This window comes from Psammomys obesus, unplaced genomic scaffold (genome assembly GCF_907164565.1).
Source record: "Psammomys obesus unplaced genomic scaffold, mPsaObe1.curated_primary_1811, whole genome shotgun sequence".
NCBI classification, from domain to species: Eukaryota; Metazoa; Chordata; class Mammalia; order Rodentia; family Muridae; genus Psammomys; species Psammomys obesus.
In genome coordinates, this window is record NW_026596069.1 from 2943750 (window position 1) to 2957888 (window position 14139).

Sequence of the window (14139 nt, forward strand, 5' to 3'; positions counted from 1 at the left end):
AACATCCAAACAGTCTCCATGGCAAAGAGGATCCCAGATGGCAGCCCCCACTGGGTTTCTAGTCAGAAGCCAGAACTAGCCTACTGGCCACGCGTATGAGCCCCCTCGGAGAGGAATAACGAATAACTGGAATAGGATTGATGCTGTTCAGTTTCTTACTAGCACTTGATTGTAGGTATTACTCTGCAGCTTTTCCTTTTTCGGTGACTGCTCTCTCAGTTTTTCTACTGGTTGTTTATCAGCGACCCTTACATCCCAGAGCCTCGAACCACAGGACAGAGACCATCCTTACTTATCCTCCTCGACATCAGAGTGAGCTATCTTCTCCTGCATAATGAAAAAGGTAGCTCCACCAACCTGGCTTCCTTCATGGCTGACTTATGTCTTTGGTACTATTTCAAGGACAACCTGTTTCCTGTACCCATACACACCGTCCCTTACTAACTCTCCTGCTGTTGGAGACAAATTGGAACACCTTTTACACGTATAATCACTGAGCCAAAGACCATTGTCACTTGCCCATAGGGTTTCAGGTCTCATCTAAATAACAGACATCTCACCAACTACAACTTCCTAGTGGATCCAATAGAGGTTTCACACACTGCACTTTGTATGGCTGATTCTTCGTGGTTTTGTTTTGATTTGACGCATTTGTATTGACTGCAGTGAATTTCCAAAGTCATTCTCGACAACTCCTTTAAAATGGGCAGTTGCCGCAACCGGCCGCCACGGGAGCCCCGCCCCTCTGTTTCCGCCCCGCGCAGGCTGTTTCCGGCGCGGTCTCTCTCCGTTCCTTCCTTCCTGCCTTTGGGACCCGGAGCCTCCGCCGCGCCGCGTCGGCCAGCAGCGTTCCTTTGGCCTGCGCCTCCGAAGCGTTCCCGGGAGCCGCGATGGAAGACGATCAGGAGCTGGAGAGGAAGGCGCCGGGACGGAGGCCCCCCGCGGCGGGCGGCGGCGAGCGGCGGGCGGCGCTGGAGCTGGTGCAGGCGGCCGGGGCGGACGGGCGCTGCGTGACCTTCGTGCTGCACGATGAGGACCACACGCTGGGCAACGCGCTGCGCTACATGCTGGCCAAGGACCCCGCCGTGCACTTCTGCGGCTACACCACCACGCACCCCTCGGAGAGCCGCATCAACCTGCGCGTGCAGACGCGGGGCGCCCTGCCCGCCGTCGAGCCCTTCCGCAGGGGCCTGGCCGGCCTCCTGGGCCTCTGCCAGTACGTGCTGCGCGAGTTCGAGACCAGCGTGGGGGACTTCCGGGAGAGGACGGCCGGCGGCGGCGGGGACGAGTCGCAAGCGCGAGTGTGAACAGGCCCCAGGCTCCTTCTGTCACCATGTGCCCTGACCCCGCCCTGCGAGCACATTGGCCCAATAAACCACGTCTCAGGTTCAACCCCCCCCAAAAAAAACTGCAGTTTCCATAACTGTTTAGAATAATGGAGTAAAACATTATGCTTGAAACAGATAATAAAATTACTATGTGTAGATGAACGCTATCATATATTTTATATGATATTTGAATTGTAATAAATCATACATATAATATATCAGAACCATAGTTACTTTCTAGAATGGACCTCCCATTTTTAATTAAAAACCTTTTCTGTAATATGTCTAGACTTTTTCTTGGTAACGTTAGGACGATTTTCAGTCAATACTTTTCATACCTACTATTATTGGCCCTGTTCCAAAGTGTTTCTCAGAGTGGAGACTAAGATAACCTATGAAAAGCACTTTGCATTCTTCACAGTAGCAATATAGCAGCTGCTTTACTGTCATAGTCATGAAGCCTAATCATAAATGACACAGTAATGTTTTTATGACTTTCTGCCATCAAACAGAATACAGCGTGATAACTGGTACAAGGGAAAAGCGCAGAAGATACATTGAACATAGACTAGACTGGAGCCTAACTGGCCTGGGGGAAATAATAAAGACTTCTCTGAAAAGATGTGCTTGTCCTGAATCCACAGGCCATGCCTTCTGTTTTGCTTGGTGCTTCGCATTTCCACCACTCTTACGTATCAGTGGTCAGTAGGCATCACCATATCTTTCTAACCCAAACCCTGTGGCAAGGACCAGGGTCATCCGTCTTCTGGGCATGACACAGTTATTGTAATTGTGAACTCATGGCAGTTGTGTTTACTTACACTAGGCCTGCACAAGATTGGCTGTGTCAACAATCTGTCATGGATGGGGGAAGAGGTTCATGGGACCACAGCCATCTACATTAGTCAGGATTATGTATAGGAACAGAACTGATAGATATATATTAAAAGGGGATTTACTAGAGTGGCTTTCAGGCTGTGTTCCAGCTGGTCCTAAGTGGCTTCTCTGGATGGGCAGGCCAAGAACCCAGTAGTTGTTCAGGTTAGATGTCTCGGGTTTTCCTGTCTTCAGTCTGTGTTGGAATTCCAAATACATGGGTTCTAATACTAAGGAAGGAATGTCTCAGCACAGAGACTTGACAGCAAAGAGTGAGGGCAAGCAGGGGTCTCCCCAAGTGACAGGGGTAGATGGTGGGAAGGGTGAGTGTGCTCATAATGCACCGTATGCATGAATGACATTGTCAAAGGACACGTTTACCAGTAATAAAAATAAACGGAGAATCACTGCCCAGACCAAGAAAATTAGGGAACAGACACCAACCACCCGGCTGTTCTAGAGCAGAGCCTAAACTCACCACCATGGCCCTGGGTGAGAAAATACTTCCTAGCCTTTACTATGTGTGAGTTCCAGGGGGCCTGGCTTTCCCCCTCCTGGTGGCACTCACTTCTAAATGTGTTCTGAGCTCCAGCTTCTTTACTTTTCCTCACCCATCCCTTTTCTTCTGGAAATTCTCTTTTCCAAATGTGTTTGGTTTTCTTGATGTTAAGATTTTTTTTCTGTCATTTTCTGGATTTAGTACAGAAGTAGCTGCAATCAAGTGTTCTCAGAACAACATCTTGACCCGGTCTCCAGCGCACTCATTGTTGAAGCTTTTAAGAGAACCGAACCGTAAGATTCTATGTAAAGCATATTACACATGCTCCCCAAATATCCTTGATTTTTAAAAAATCTTTACATTGGAATAATACTTTTGAATATAAGGCATTTTCATGATATTATGTGTTAATGTAACTGGTTTTTGCTTGGCTCCTTATAAACAATAGTGCCATATGCCAGTGAGGAGGAGCATGAAATAAAAGTGATATATATATATATATATATATATATATATATATATATATATATGGTAATATATAATTTATATCATATCTTATATATACCTTATATAATTTATATCATATCTTATATATACCTTATATATAAACATATAAGGTTATATAAACGTATATATACCATATATATTGAAGTATATATATGTATATATATTATTCAGGACACATGCACCTTATTCAGGATTACTCTGAAAAACAGGGAAAGGCACATTTCCCTTCAATGCGGATGTGGAGCTGAGCTTGGACAGACTGAAGGAGGAAGAGACTGGGTTCCAGGAGGCCAGCAAGATGATCCCTGTAGCAGGCTAAGCACTAACTGGTGAGACCTGGGACACAGCATAGGCAAGAAGGGATAAACGAGAAAACTAATTCAAAGAAGCACGTGGGAGGTGCCGGGTGAAATGTTGGCAGCGACACCATGGAGACACCAAGGCTTTGATGCCCCTGAAGGACGTGGGCCTCTTCTATGGAGATGTGAGAGTTCACAAGGAAGACGACCTCTCCATCGTGTGCTGCTCACCCTAGTGCCTCAAGTCACTTACGGCAGCTCAGAATCCAACATAAGGTGACTTCATCTTGGGCCACACTCAGGGAGCTACATTCCTGATTCCTAGAAGGATTTCATTACGGCATAATTTTTCCCTTCAACACGGTTGTGCAACTTCCACGTAATAGCGTAAGTGAGCCTCCAGAGTATTTGCTAGTCTTGAAAATTAGCCCAAAGACCTGAAGGCTCAGAGAAAGTTGGGTGAACCTATAAAGTCAAACTGATGAGAAGTAAAAACGTCAATAAAATGTTCGCTATGACCCGTGTATTGATTCTCACTTAGTTTAGTTCATGTCCGCTGTTCCAAGAATCCACAACATGATACTGTTTGTAGTAGGATGACCTGATTAAGAAAGCCTGGGCACATAGCTGCCCGTGGATGGTAGATATTTTTGGGCTTCTCAGTAAGGTTCCCGCAATCGTTCTGTTTTCAGCGTGGCTGGGTTTGACCTCCTCTTTCAGACCTTGGAGAAATAAGTTAACTACAGGTGAGGAAGGTGAAGAAGAGGGTGAGCAGCAGGGAGCCCTGTGGATTTGTGAGCCTGTTAGCATTGGGTTTTCCAGCCTACCCTCCACCTCCATCCACCACACTCTGTGACAGATTTCTGGCTTTGATTTCCTAATTTATACAGAGACCCAATGGGGCACAGCTGCCCTAGCCCCACTCACCTCTGACTTAAACGTTGTTTTTTTATGTTGGCATCTTTTTTTTTTTTTCTTTTCTTTTGAAAGTAACTTCTTTCCAAGGCTTTTATTGTGTCCCCTCCTGTGGATAGATATTTCACCTGCATACTTAAACGAGGATTTTCTTTAGGCAATTAGAACTGGTATCTGGCTAGTGCTGTGAGCGACTAGCAAACTGAAGACAGCTGTCTTTGCTTAGCACGTGACTCCTAGGACTGAAGGTTTCCAAGTGGCATACTATCTAAACTGTAACTTTCAGTGGTCACCTCCTTGGTCCTAGGTGGTCACCTCTCAGTCCCTTGGTGGTGGAGGATGTCAGAGACTCCCTAGAGCTGGGGAGCAGAGGAGAAAAGAAGTGGGGAGTCTTTTCTCCGCCAGTTAATTTCCAAGACCGCTTTTATTTTTTGATATAATATTTTATCAATTTGCTATGAATTTCATAATAGAATATATTTTGATCATATTCACTCCACTCCTCTCCTTAATTTTTCCCAGACACCACCTAACTCTTTTTATCTTCATGTTCTTTTTTTCCCTCTTAAAAAAAAAAATAACCCACAAAGTTGATCAAATTCACCCCACTCCTCTCTTTAACTCTTTTCAGACCCCATTTAACCCCTCCAATCTTCATGTTCTCTGTTCTCTCTCTTAAAAAAAAAAAACCCACAATGTCCAATTTGTGCTGCTCAAATACTCATGTGCGTGGGACCATTTCTTGAAGCAATGACAACCAATCAGGGGGCCACCTCCTTAAAAAACGATCTCTCCTTCCTGCAGAAGTCACGAAAGGTCAATATCTCCACAGCCAAGGATGGAGGCTTGTGAGCTCTGCGCCCACTGCATGCTGACTCTTGACTGGCTTGGTCCTGGGCAGGCAACCAGAGCCGCTGTGGGAAAAGGCTCACAACCAGCAGCCAGGAGACACCCGTTACTCCTCCAGCTCTCCCTGACCCTGGCTCCTGCCAGTTTTAAGGCCCCTCTTCTAACACGGTCCCTGAGCCTTGGAGTGAGGGGATGGGATGGACACATCTCATTTCGTGTCTGAGTGCTCTATGACACTTTCCCCTGGCACTTGAACCAGTTCTGTGTTTCCGTGTTAACCGTCACCCACTGCAGGAAGAAACTTCTCTGATGAGGTAGGATTGTTGCACTAATCTATGGGTAGAGAGAGACATGACTGGAGGGCACTGTTGATACCATGTCCGCTTAGCAAAATGACAGCAGTGGCTTCGTGGCTGAGTTTTTGGCTCATCGTTGACATGTGGCTTTTCACTTTGCTTCAGCTTTCTTGGTGGGGAATGGGCATGAAGGAAGGGGTTTCAGTCAGAATCCCTGTGGCATGGAAATGCTCTGTGTTCTCCTGCTGATGGTTGATGCTCTGTAAATATAGATCCTAATCGAGGATGGAAGGCATTTTGCAGTAACGATGGCAGAAGCTTGTTTAGAGAGAGCAGATAGTCGTAACCTTTTAACTTTTATTTGGGGTAACATATGTGGCCAGTTTACAACCATTTTCCATATACAGAAAACAAATCAATCAACTCTAATAGTTTCAATCAACCCCTTTAGCTCTCAAAGCCTTGTGATGTGGATATTGTCTATTTTGTATAACTGTCCACGGTGAGAGTTGTTTGCTCCTTTCAGGCAAAAGATGGGCACAGATGTTCCTAGGATGTATAAAATGAAATGCTCCTGGGTGACCCAGGTATTCTGAACTTGGTGGGAGGGAACTCAGCTACACAGGCAGAGACAGAATGTTAAGGGGGAAAAAAGATCTGTCTACAGGAAAGAGAAGGTAGACCAGCAGTGGGGGCCAGCCAGAGAGAAGGAATTCCTTTGTCCTGAGGAAGATAATCAGTCAGATATCTTCATTACTTACTCCATCCCCAGTATTCTTATTGGCTGAGGCCAGAGTAAGAATTAAACACCAGCCATTTGGTGAAAGAAGCATTTTCTGAGAATGCTCCATTTTCAACTCAGTGCTAAGCCAGATGGCGTCAACGGCAAGGTGAATAGTTCAGTGGCAGGAGAGCCATTCTGTGGGCTGAAGAACTGGTCTGGCTCCAGATTCTGTTCTCTTGTCTGTAATGTGTATCACTCGTGCTCACGGTGAAGCCAGTTCTATACACTGTCTTACACACAGGAGTGACAAACACTGGCCATGACCTCCACACTTCCTGTCCTCACTCCCCACCCAACCTCCCAAGGGAGTGTTTCAGGCCTGCTGCCACTTGCGAATTGAGCATGTAAGCTCTAAATTTTGCAGAAATTTCCTACTACAGCTGTCTTTTGGGGTTTTCAGTGATACCTAACTAGCATATTTCCATAAACGAAAGTCTGAGGCAAAATGACAGAGTAAATTGAAGCATAAAGAAAAAAAGCAACTTAAAGTTAAGAAGTGAAAAAAAAAGCAATGTAAAATCAAGAAATTCTGAAGCTTTTATCAAACTTATAAAAACCAACTTAGCACAGAATACATGACTTCATACTGAAAATCTGAGTAACCATAGGCCAGTTGGTCCACTAATATGCCTTATTGCAGCTGGTCTTTGCTGCTTTGTGGGTTCTTCTTTTTCCCACCATTTATCGCCTTCCCCTCTTCCAGCCTTCACCCCCTCACGCTAAATAGAAAAGAGACAAGGATAGAAGACAGAGAGAGAAATTAGGAAAATCCTGAGTCTAATTTCTTTCCTTTTGCTTCTTCTTTGACCACAGCTACTAACAAACTGCAGCCTCCTTGAACAACCAGCAACAAACCACCCCATCTCTCGGGGCCCTAGCATTATCTGCCCCCTGAAAAGTCCCCAGAATCCTAAACATCACACAATCACAGAAATTATCAACAACTGGCAAAACCACTCGTCTACTAGAACACGAGGCAAATCATGAGCAGCTGCAGCAGACAGTCTGAGGTAGCCCCGCATTCCCACACCTGGGATTAAAATGAGAGCACATTTTTTATGATATTCCTGTGTTTTTTAAGAAAGAAATAAAATTTTCAGAATTCTCACTACATCTTAATTCCTCTGTTTGTCAAAAAGAAGCTGGAAAGAGGGAAATCTTGAGCTTAAATGTTCTTTCAATGGCTCTGGGATACGTTACCAAAAACCCAGGAGAGTGGTATTAAATTTAGATATAGTACAAAACATAAACTTGAATAGCTCAATCGAAAGTGGGAATTGTTTTCAGAACCAACAGGCCTTGCCTAGTTGTCAAGGGCTTAAGGGGAAGTTAAGAATATGGGATTTGGAATAAAATGAATGTTGGTGATGGTTCCAACTTTTGCTCTTAACCAACAGCTCTATTGGTTCAGACCAAAATGCAGAGCAACTGACTGAGAAGGAATTCAGGCTTTACAAGTTTCTGTATGAGGATGGCAGTTGGTTTGTTTAGTTGGCTTATTATTATATATAATATTCTATTATTATATATAATTATTATATTATATATTGGCTTATTATTATTCTAAAGAGAGAGAATTACTTGTGGAAAAGGACATCAGGCTGGGTATGAAGATGCTATTTGTGTGACCTAAGCATACCATTATTCTCTGGGTAGCAGTGTCCTTTTTTGTGAAGATTTGCCTAGAAGAACCTATTTATATGTTTTTATGGCCCTCTTGAAAATAGCCTGGTGATACAAAAGGATTGAAATAATCCCTTGTATACTATCTGACCACCATGGACTAAAGCTGGACATCAACAACAACAGAAACAACAAAAAGCCGACACGCACATGGAAACTGAACAACTTACTACTCAATGACAGCTGGGTCAAGGAAGAAATAAAGAAAGAAATTAAAGACTTTCTAGAATTCAATGAAAATAAAGGCACAACATACCCAAATTTATGGGACACATTGAAAGCAGTGCTCAGAGGAAAATTTATAGCACTAAGTGCCTACAAGAAGAAATCCGTAACATCACATACAAACAACTTAATGGCCCAACTGAAAAACCTAGAAAAAAAGAAGCAGATACACCCAAGAGGAGCAGAAGGCTGGAAATAATCAAACTAAGGGCAGAAATCAATCAATTAGAAACAAATAAAATTATCCAAAGAATCAATGAAACAAAAAGCTGGTTCTTTGAGAAAATCAACAAGATAGACAAACCCTTAGCCAAACTAACTAAAAAGCAGAGAGAAACCATACAAATCAGCAAAATCAGAAAGGAAAATGGGGACATAACTACAGACACTGAGGAAATCCAAACGATTATTAGGTCATACTACAAAAGCCTATATGGCACAAAATTTGAAAATCTAAATGAAATGGATAACTTTCTTGACAGATTCCATCTACCAAAATTAAGTCAAGATCAGGTAGAAAGACTGAATAGTCCTATATCTCCCAAGGAAATTGAAGCAGTCATTAACAGTCTCCCCTCCAAAAAAAGCCCTGGACCAGATGGCTTCAGCGCAGAATTCTACAAGACCTTCAAAGAAGTACTAACACCAATTCTCCTCAAACTATTCCATAAAATAGAAACAGAAGGAACACTACCAAACTCATTCTATGAAGCCACAGTCACTTTGATACCTAAACCACACAAAGATCCAACAAAAAAAGAGAACTTCAGACCTATCTCTCTTATGAACATTGACGCAAAAATACTCAATAAAATACTTGCAAACCGAATCCAAGAACACATCAAAGATATCATCCACCATGACCAAGTAGGCTTCATCCCAGGAATGCAAGGGTGGTTCAACATACGGAAATCCATCAATGTAATCCACCACATAAACAAAATGAAGGAGAAAAACCACATGATCATCTCCTTAGATGCTGAAAAAGCATTTGACAAAGTCCAGCACCCATTTATGTTTAAAGTCTTGGAGAGATCAGGGATACAAGGCACATACCTAAAGATAGTAAAGGCAATATACAGCAAGCCTATAGCCAACATCAAACTCAATGGAGAGAAACTTAAATCAATCTCACTGAAATCAGGGACAAGACAAGGCTGCCCACTCTCTCCATATCTCTTTAACATTGTACTTGAAATCCTAGCCAGAGCAATAAGACAACTAAAGGAGATCAAGGGGATACAAATCGGAAAGGAAGAGGTCAAAGTGTCACTATTTGCAGATGATATGATAGTATACATGAGCGACCCCAAAGATTCAACCAGAGAACTTCTTCAGCTGATAAACACCTTCAGCAAAGTGGCAGGATACAAAATCAACTCAAAAAAAATCAGAAGCCCTCTTGTATACCAAAGACAAAAAGGCTGAGAAAGAAATTAGGGAAACAACACCCTTCACAATAGCCACTAATAACATAAAGTACCTTGGTGTGACTCTAACCAAGCAAGTGAAAGACCTGTTTGAGAAAAACTTCAAGTCTTTGAAGAAAGAAATTGAAGAAGATCTCAGAAGATAGAAAGATCTCCCGTGCTCATGGATTGGTAGGATTAACATTGTGAAAATGGCCATCCTGCCAAAAGCAATCTACAGATTCAATGCAATTCCCATCAAAATACCAACTCAATTCTTTACAGACCTTGAAAAAAAAGATTCTCAGCTTCATATGGAGAAACAAAAAACCCAGAATCTCCAAAACGATCCTGTACAACAACAGATCATCTGGAGGTATCTCCATTCCCAATCTCAAGCTGTACTACAGGGCAACAGTAATAAAAACTGCATGGTATTGGCATAGAAACAGAAAGGAGGATCAATGGAATCGCATAGAAGACCCAGAAATAAACCCACACACCTATGAATACTCAATATTTGACAAAGAAGCCAAATCCATTCAATGGAAAAAAGACAGCATCTTCAACAAATGGTGCTGGACCAACTGGATGTCTACATGCAGAAAAATGAAAATAGATCCATATTTATCACCCTGCACAAAACTAAAGTCCAAGTAGATCAAGGACCTCAACATAAAACCAGATACTCTAAATCAGCTGGAAAAAAAAGTGGGAAACAGCCTGGAACTCATTGGCACAGGAGACAACTTCCTGAACAGAACACCAACAGCACAGGCTCTAAGAGCAACAATCAATAAATGGGACCTCATGAAACTGAAAAGCTTCTGTAAAGCAAAAGACACTGTCATCAAAACAAATAGACAGCCTACAGATTGGGAAAGAATCTTCACCAATCCTTTATCTGACAGAGGGCTAATATCCAGTATATATAAAGAACTAAAGAAGCAGAAAAGCAACAAACCAAGTAATCCACTTAAAAAATGGGGAACAGAGCTAAACAGAGAATTCTCGAAAGAGGAACGTCGAATGGCAGAGAAACACTTAAAGAAATGCTCAACCTCATTAGCCATTAGGGAAATGCAAATCAAAACGACCCTGAGATTTCACCTTACACGCATCAGAATGGCCAAGATGAAAAACTCAAGTGATAGCACATGCTGGAGGGGTTGTGGAGAAAAGGGAACCCTCCTCCATTGCTGGTGGGAATGTAAACTGGTTCAACCACTCTGGAAGTCAATCTGGCACTTTCTCAGACAACTAGGAGTAGTGCTACCTCAAGACCCAGCTATACCACTCCTAGGTATATACCCAAAATTTGCTCAAGTACACAACAAGGACATTTGTTCAACCATGTTCGTAGCAGCTTTATTTGTAATAGCCAGAACTTGGAAACAACCCAGATGTCCATCAACGGAGGAATGGATACAGAAATTGTGGTATTTTTACACAATGGAATACTACTCAGCAATCAAAAAGGAGGAAATCATGAAATTTGCAGGCAAGTGGTGGGATCTAGAAAAGATCATTCTGAGTGAAGTATCCCAGAAGGAGAAAGACAAACTTGGTATATACTCGCTTATATAGACCTACAAGACATGATAAATGTAATGAAATCTACACACCTAAAGAAGATAATCAAGAAAGTGGACACAGGCGAAGGTGATTAATCCTCATTTAGAAAGACAAATGGGATGTGCATTGAACTTATGACAGGAGTCTACCACAAAAGGCATCTGAAAGACTCTACCTAGCAGTGTTTCAAAGCAGACACTAAGACTCATAACCAAACCCTCGGCAGAGTGCAGGGAATCATATGAAAGAAGGGAAGTTAGTATGATATGGAAAGGATAGGAGCTCTACAAGGACCAAATATATCTGGCACAGGGTCTTTTCTGAGACTGACACTCAACCAAGGACCATCTATGGATATAACCTAGAACTTCTGCTCGGATGTGGCCTGTGGTAGCTCAGTAACCAAGTAGTTTTCCAAAGTAAGGGGAACACGGACTATTTCTAACAGGATCTTAAGGGCAGGCTGTTTGACACCCCCCCCCCCCAAGGGGAGGAGCAGTCTGTTAGGCCACAGAGGAGGACTTTGCAGCCAGCCCTGAAGATACCTGATAAAACAGGGTCAGATGAAAGGGGAGGAGGTCCTCCCCTATCAGGGGACTTGGAAAGGGGCAGGGAGTAGACCAGGGAGGGAGTGTGGGGTTGGGGAGGGAATGAGGGAGCGGGATACAGCTGGGACACAGAGTTAACAAAATGTAACTAAAAAGAAAAATAAAAAAAAAAAAAAAAAAGAAAATAGCCTGGCTTAGTAGTCTTTGAGACACTTGCCTATATGGGAAGAGTGCATCCTTCATGGAGACACCCCAGATTCTTTCCTTTGGTTCCTTCTTCTTTGGTGGCAGGGGAGAGGACAAAAGGCTGAGCCTCTCTCAGATTGTTTTTAGGGTTAGCTAACCCTGGCCCACTCGTGCCTGTTCCTTTCGTTCCTTCCAGTCACAGGACAGTGGACAGAACAGGACTCTGCCTCTTTACAAACATCCCGCAGCTACCGAGTTTGCTTGGCTTCCTTTCCCTCTCCGGGTTGTCTTTGATGTTTGTTCAGTTTTCCCCAGATTCCGCATGCATAAAAGCATTGCTGGGGAGGCTGGCTCTAGGCCAGCCTCAGCCTGGGCCTGTAACCCCTAGGGAGGGCCTTACACCTGGGATCAGGGTGGAAGCGCTTCACCTTTTAAATATTAATGAAAGCAGTCCCTTCCAAGAATGTCTTCAAATTCCCTGAAGCTTCTTGGATGTTGTAGTTTGCACTCAGCTGTTTACATTAGCTGAGACTGTTGTACAAACAGTCACTGGCGGCCCAGCAGCCAGGCCCCCGCTGGCTTCACATCACAAAGAAGCATACAAGTGTGAGGTAAATGAGCCTGGCAGGCATTTAACCCCTGGGTCTGGAAAAATCCTGACTCACGGGGGAGTTTAGGGGGTGGAACTGTGAACTCCTCTGGTCAAAAAGCTGGACGCTCAATCAGAAGGCAGTAATGTCGGGGTTGATCAAATAGCGTGTGAGGTAACCTCCAAACAGCTTACCACGAGGAGACACTGTACTGGTTTCCTGTATTTGTGGAAGCTGAGGCCTGAAAATATAGTTTTGACCAAGGTCCCAGAGCTAGTAGGTGCTTGTCTTCAGACCTTGTGCTCTGAACCATTGTTGCTTGGGACCCTGTGGACACGTGCTCTGTAGAGGTATGTGATTTGGCACCGGCATGGTCTGGAACAATTTGGTAACACCTAGTAAAACAAACACTAATTAACTAACTCAGTAATTCCACTTATTAGTGTCTGCCTTAGAAGAATGCACCCACTTATTTGCCACAGGGTGTTAGTTTTATCATTGTCTTAGCGAAAATGAAAAGGCAGTGACTTGAAACCACCACCTGTAAGGTTACGGATGAATAAACAACAGCTTTTTGCACACTGTAGAGAAAGACAAAGCTGTCACAAGGAGAATGAAACAAATGGCCTAACCCCATTTATGAGGGAACAAAACTTACTATTTTCTCTGGATCTATATGAGTCTGAAAAACATCTGGAAGAACACATTTGCAGAATAAAAGCAGCAGTTATTTTTGGTAGAGGGCAGAGGAGAAGTTAATGGGGATGTAAATCCAATAGGCTCTGTCCTTGTCTGCAAAGTGGTCATTATGCCTCCTGCCTTATTATTCACTTTCACATTCACTTATGCAAATGAATATAGAAATTGAGAGATGGATAGACATACGGTAATTGACTACACTGATTTGTGTGTGTGTGGGTAAGATTTTAGCCCTAAAGAAGACCCTCAATAGGAGTTTGAAGTCAGCCAGGCATGGTGGCTCACTTCTTTAATCCCAGCACTTGAAAAGCAAAGGCAGGCAGATCTCTGAGTTCTAGGCCAGCCTGGTCCCCAGAGTGAGTTTGAGGCCAGCCTGGGTTACACAGAGAAACCCTGTCTCCAAGCAAAACAAAACAAACACAAACAACAACAACAAAAGGAATTTGAAGTGACAGGATGCTAGAACTCTAGGAACCTTAGAGATTTTCTAGTTGAACTTGGGCTTCAGGCCCTGGCTCCCTGGAAGCCCACACATTCCTTGCAAGGCGCTGCTCTCCTTGTGATTCACTGAGGATCCCAGAAGATGCTGCCTAACAGAGCCCAGTGAGAGGCTGGGAGATGCTAGATGGGTTTGGTGCCTGAACTTTAACAGCCTTGGCATGAAGAATTGCTGATCTCCCTCCACTCTGCCCCCTGAGTTAAATACTCTTCTATCTGAATTTTCACAGGTTTTAGGACATGTCTCTTGCATATATAGTCAGCATGAAGGACAGCGTTTCTATATTTGAAACTACATTTTTTTCTTTTTCTTTTTTTTTTTTTAATTTTTTTTTTTTTTTTTTTTTTTTTTTTTTTTTTTTTTTTTTTTTTT

At 43.2% G+C, this 14139-nt stretch overlaps 1 protein-coding gene across 1 annotated transcript; it reads left to right on the forward strand.

The window, feature by feature from the left end:
- Positions 1-759: 759 nt before the first annotated feature.
- On the forward strand, positions 760-2048 carry Polr1d (RNA polymerase I and III subunit D). Its single transcript, XM_055625550.1, has one exon. The coding sequence runs from the start codon at positions 891-893 to the stop codon at positions 1305-1307; it is 417 nt and encodes a 138-aa protein (XP_055481525.1). The 5' UTR covers positions 760-890; the 3' UTR covers positions 1308-2048.
- The last annotated feature ends 12091 nt before the right edge of the window (positions 2049-14139 follow it).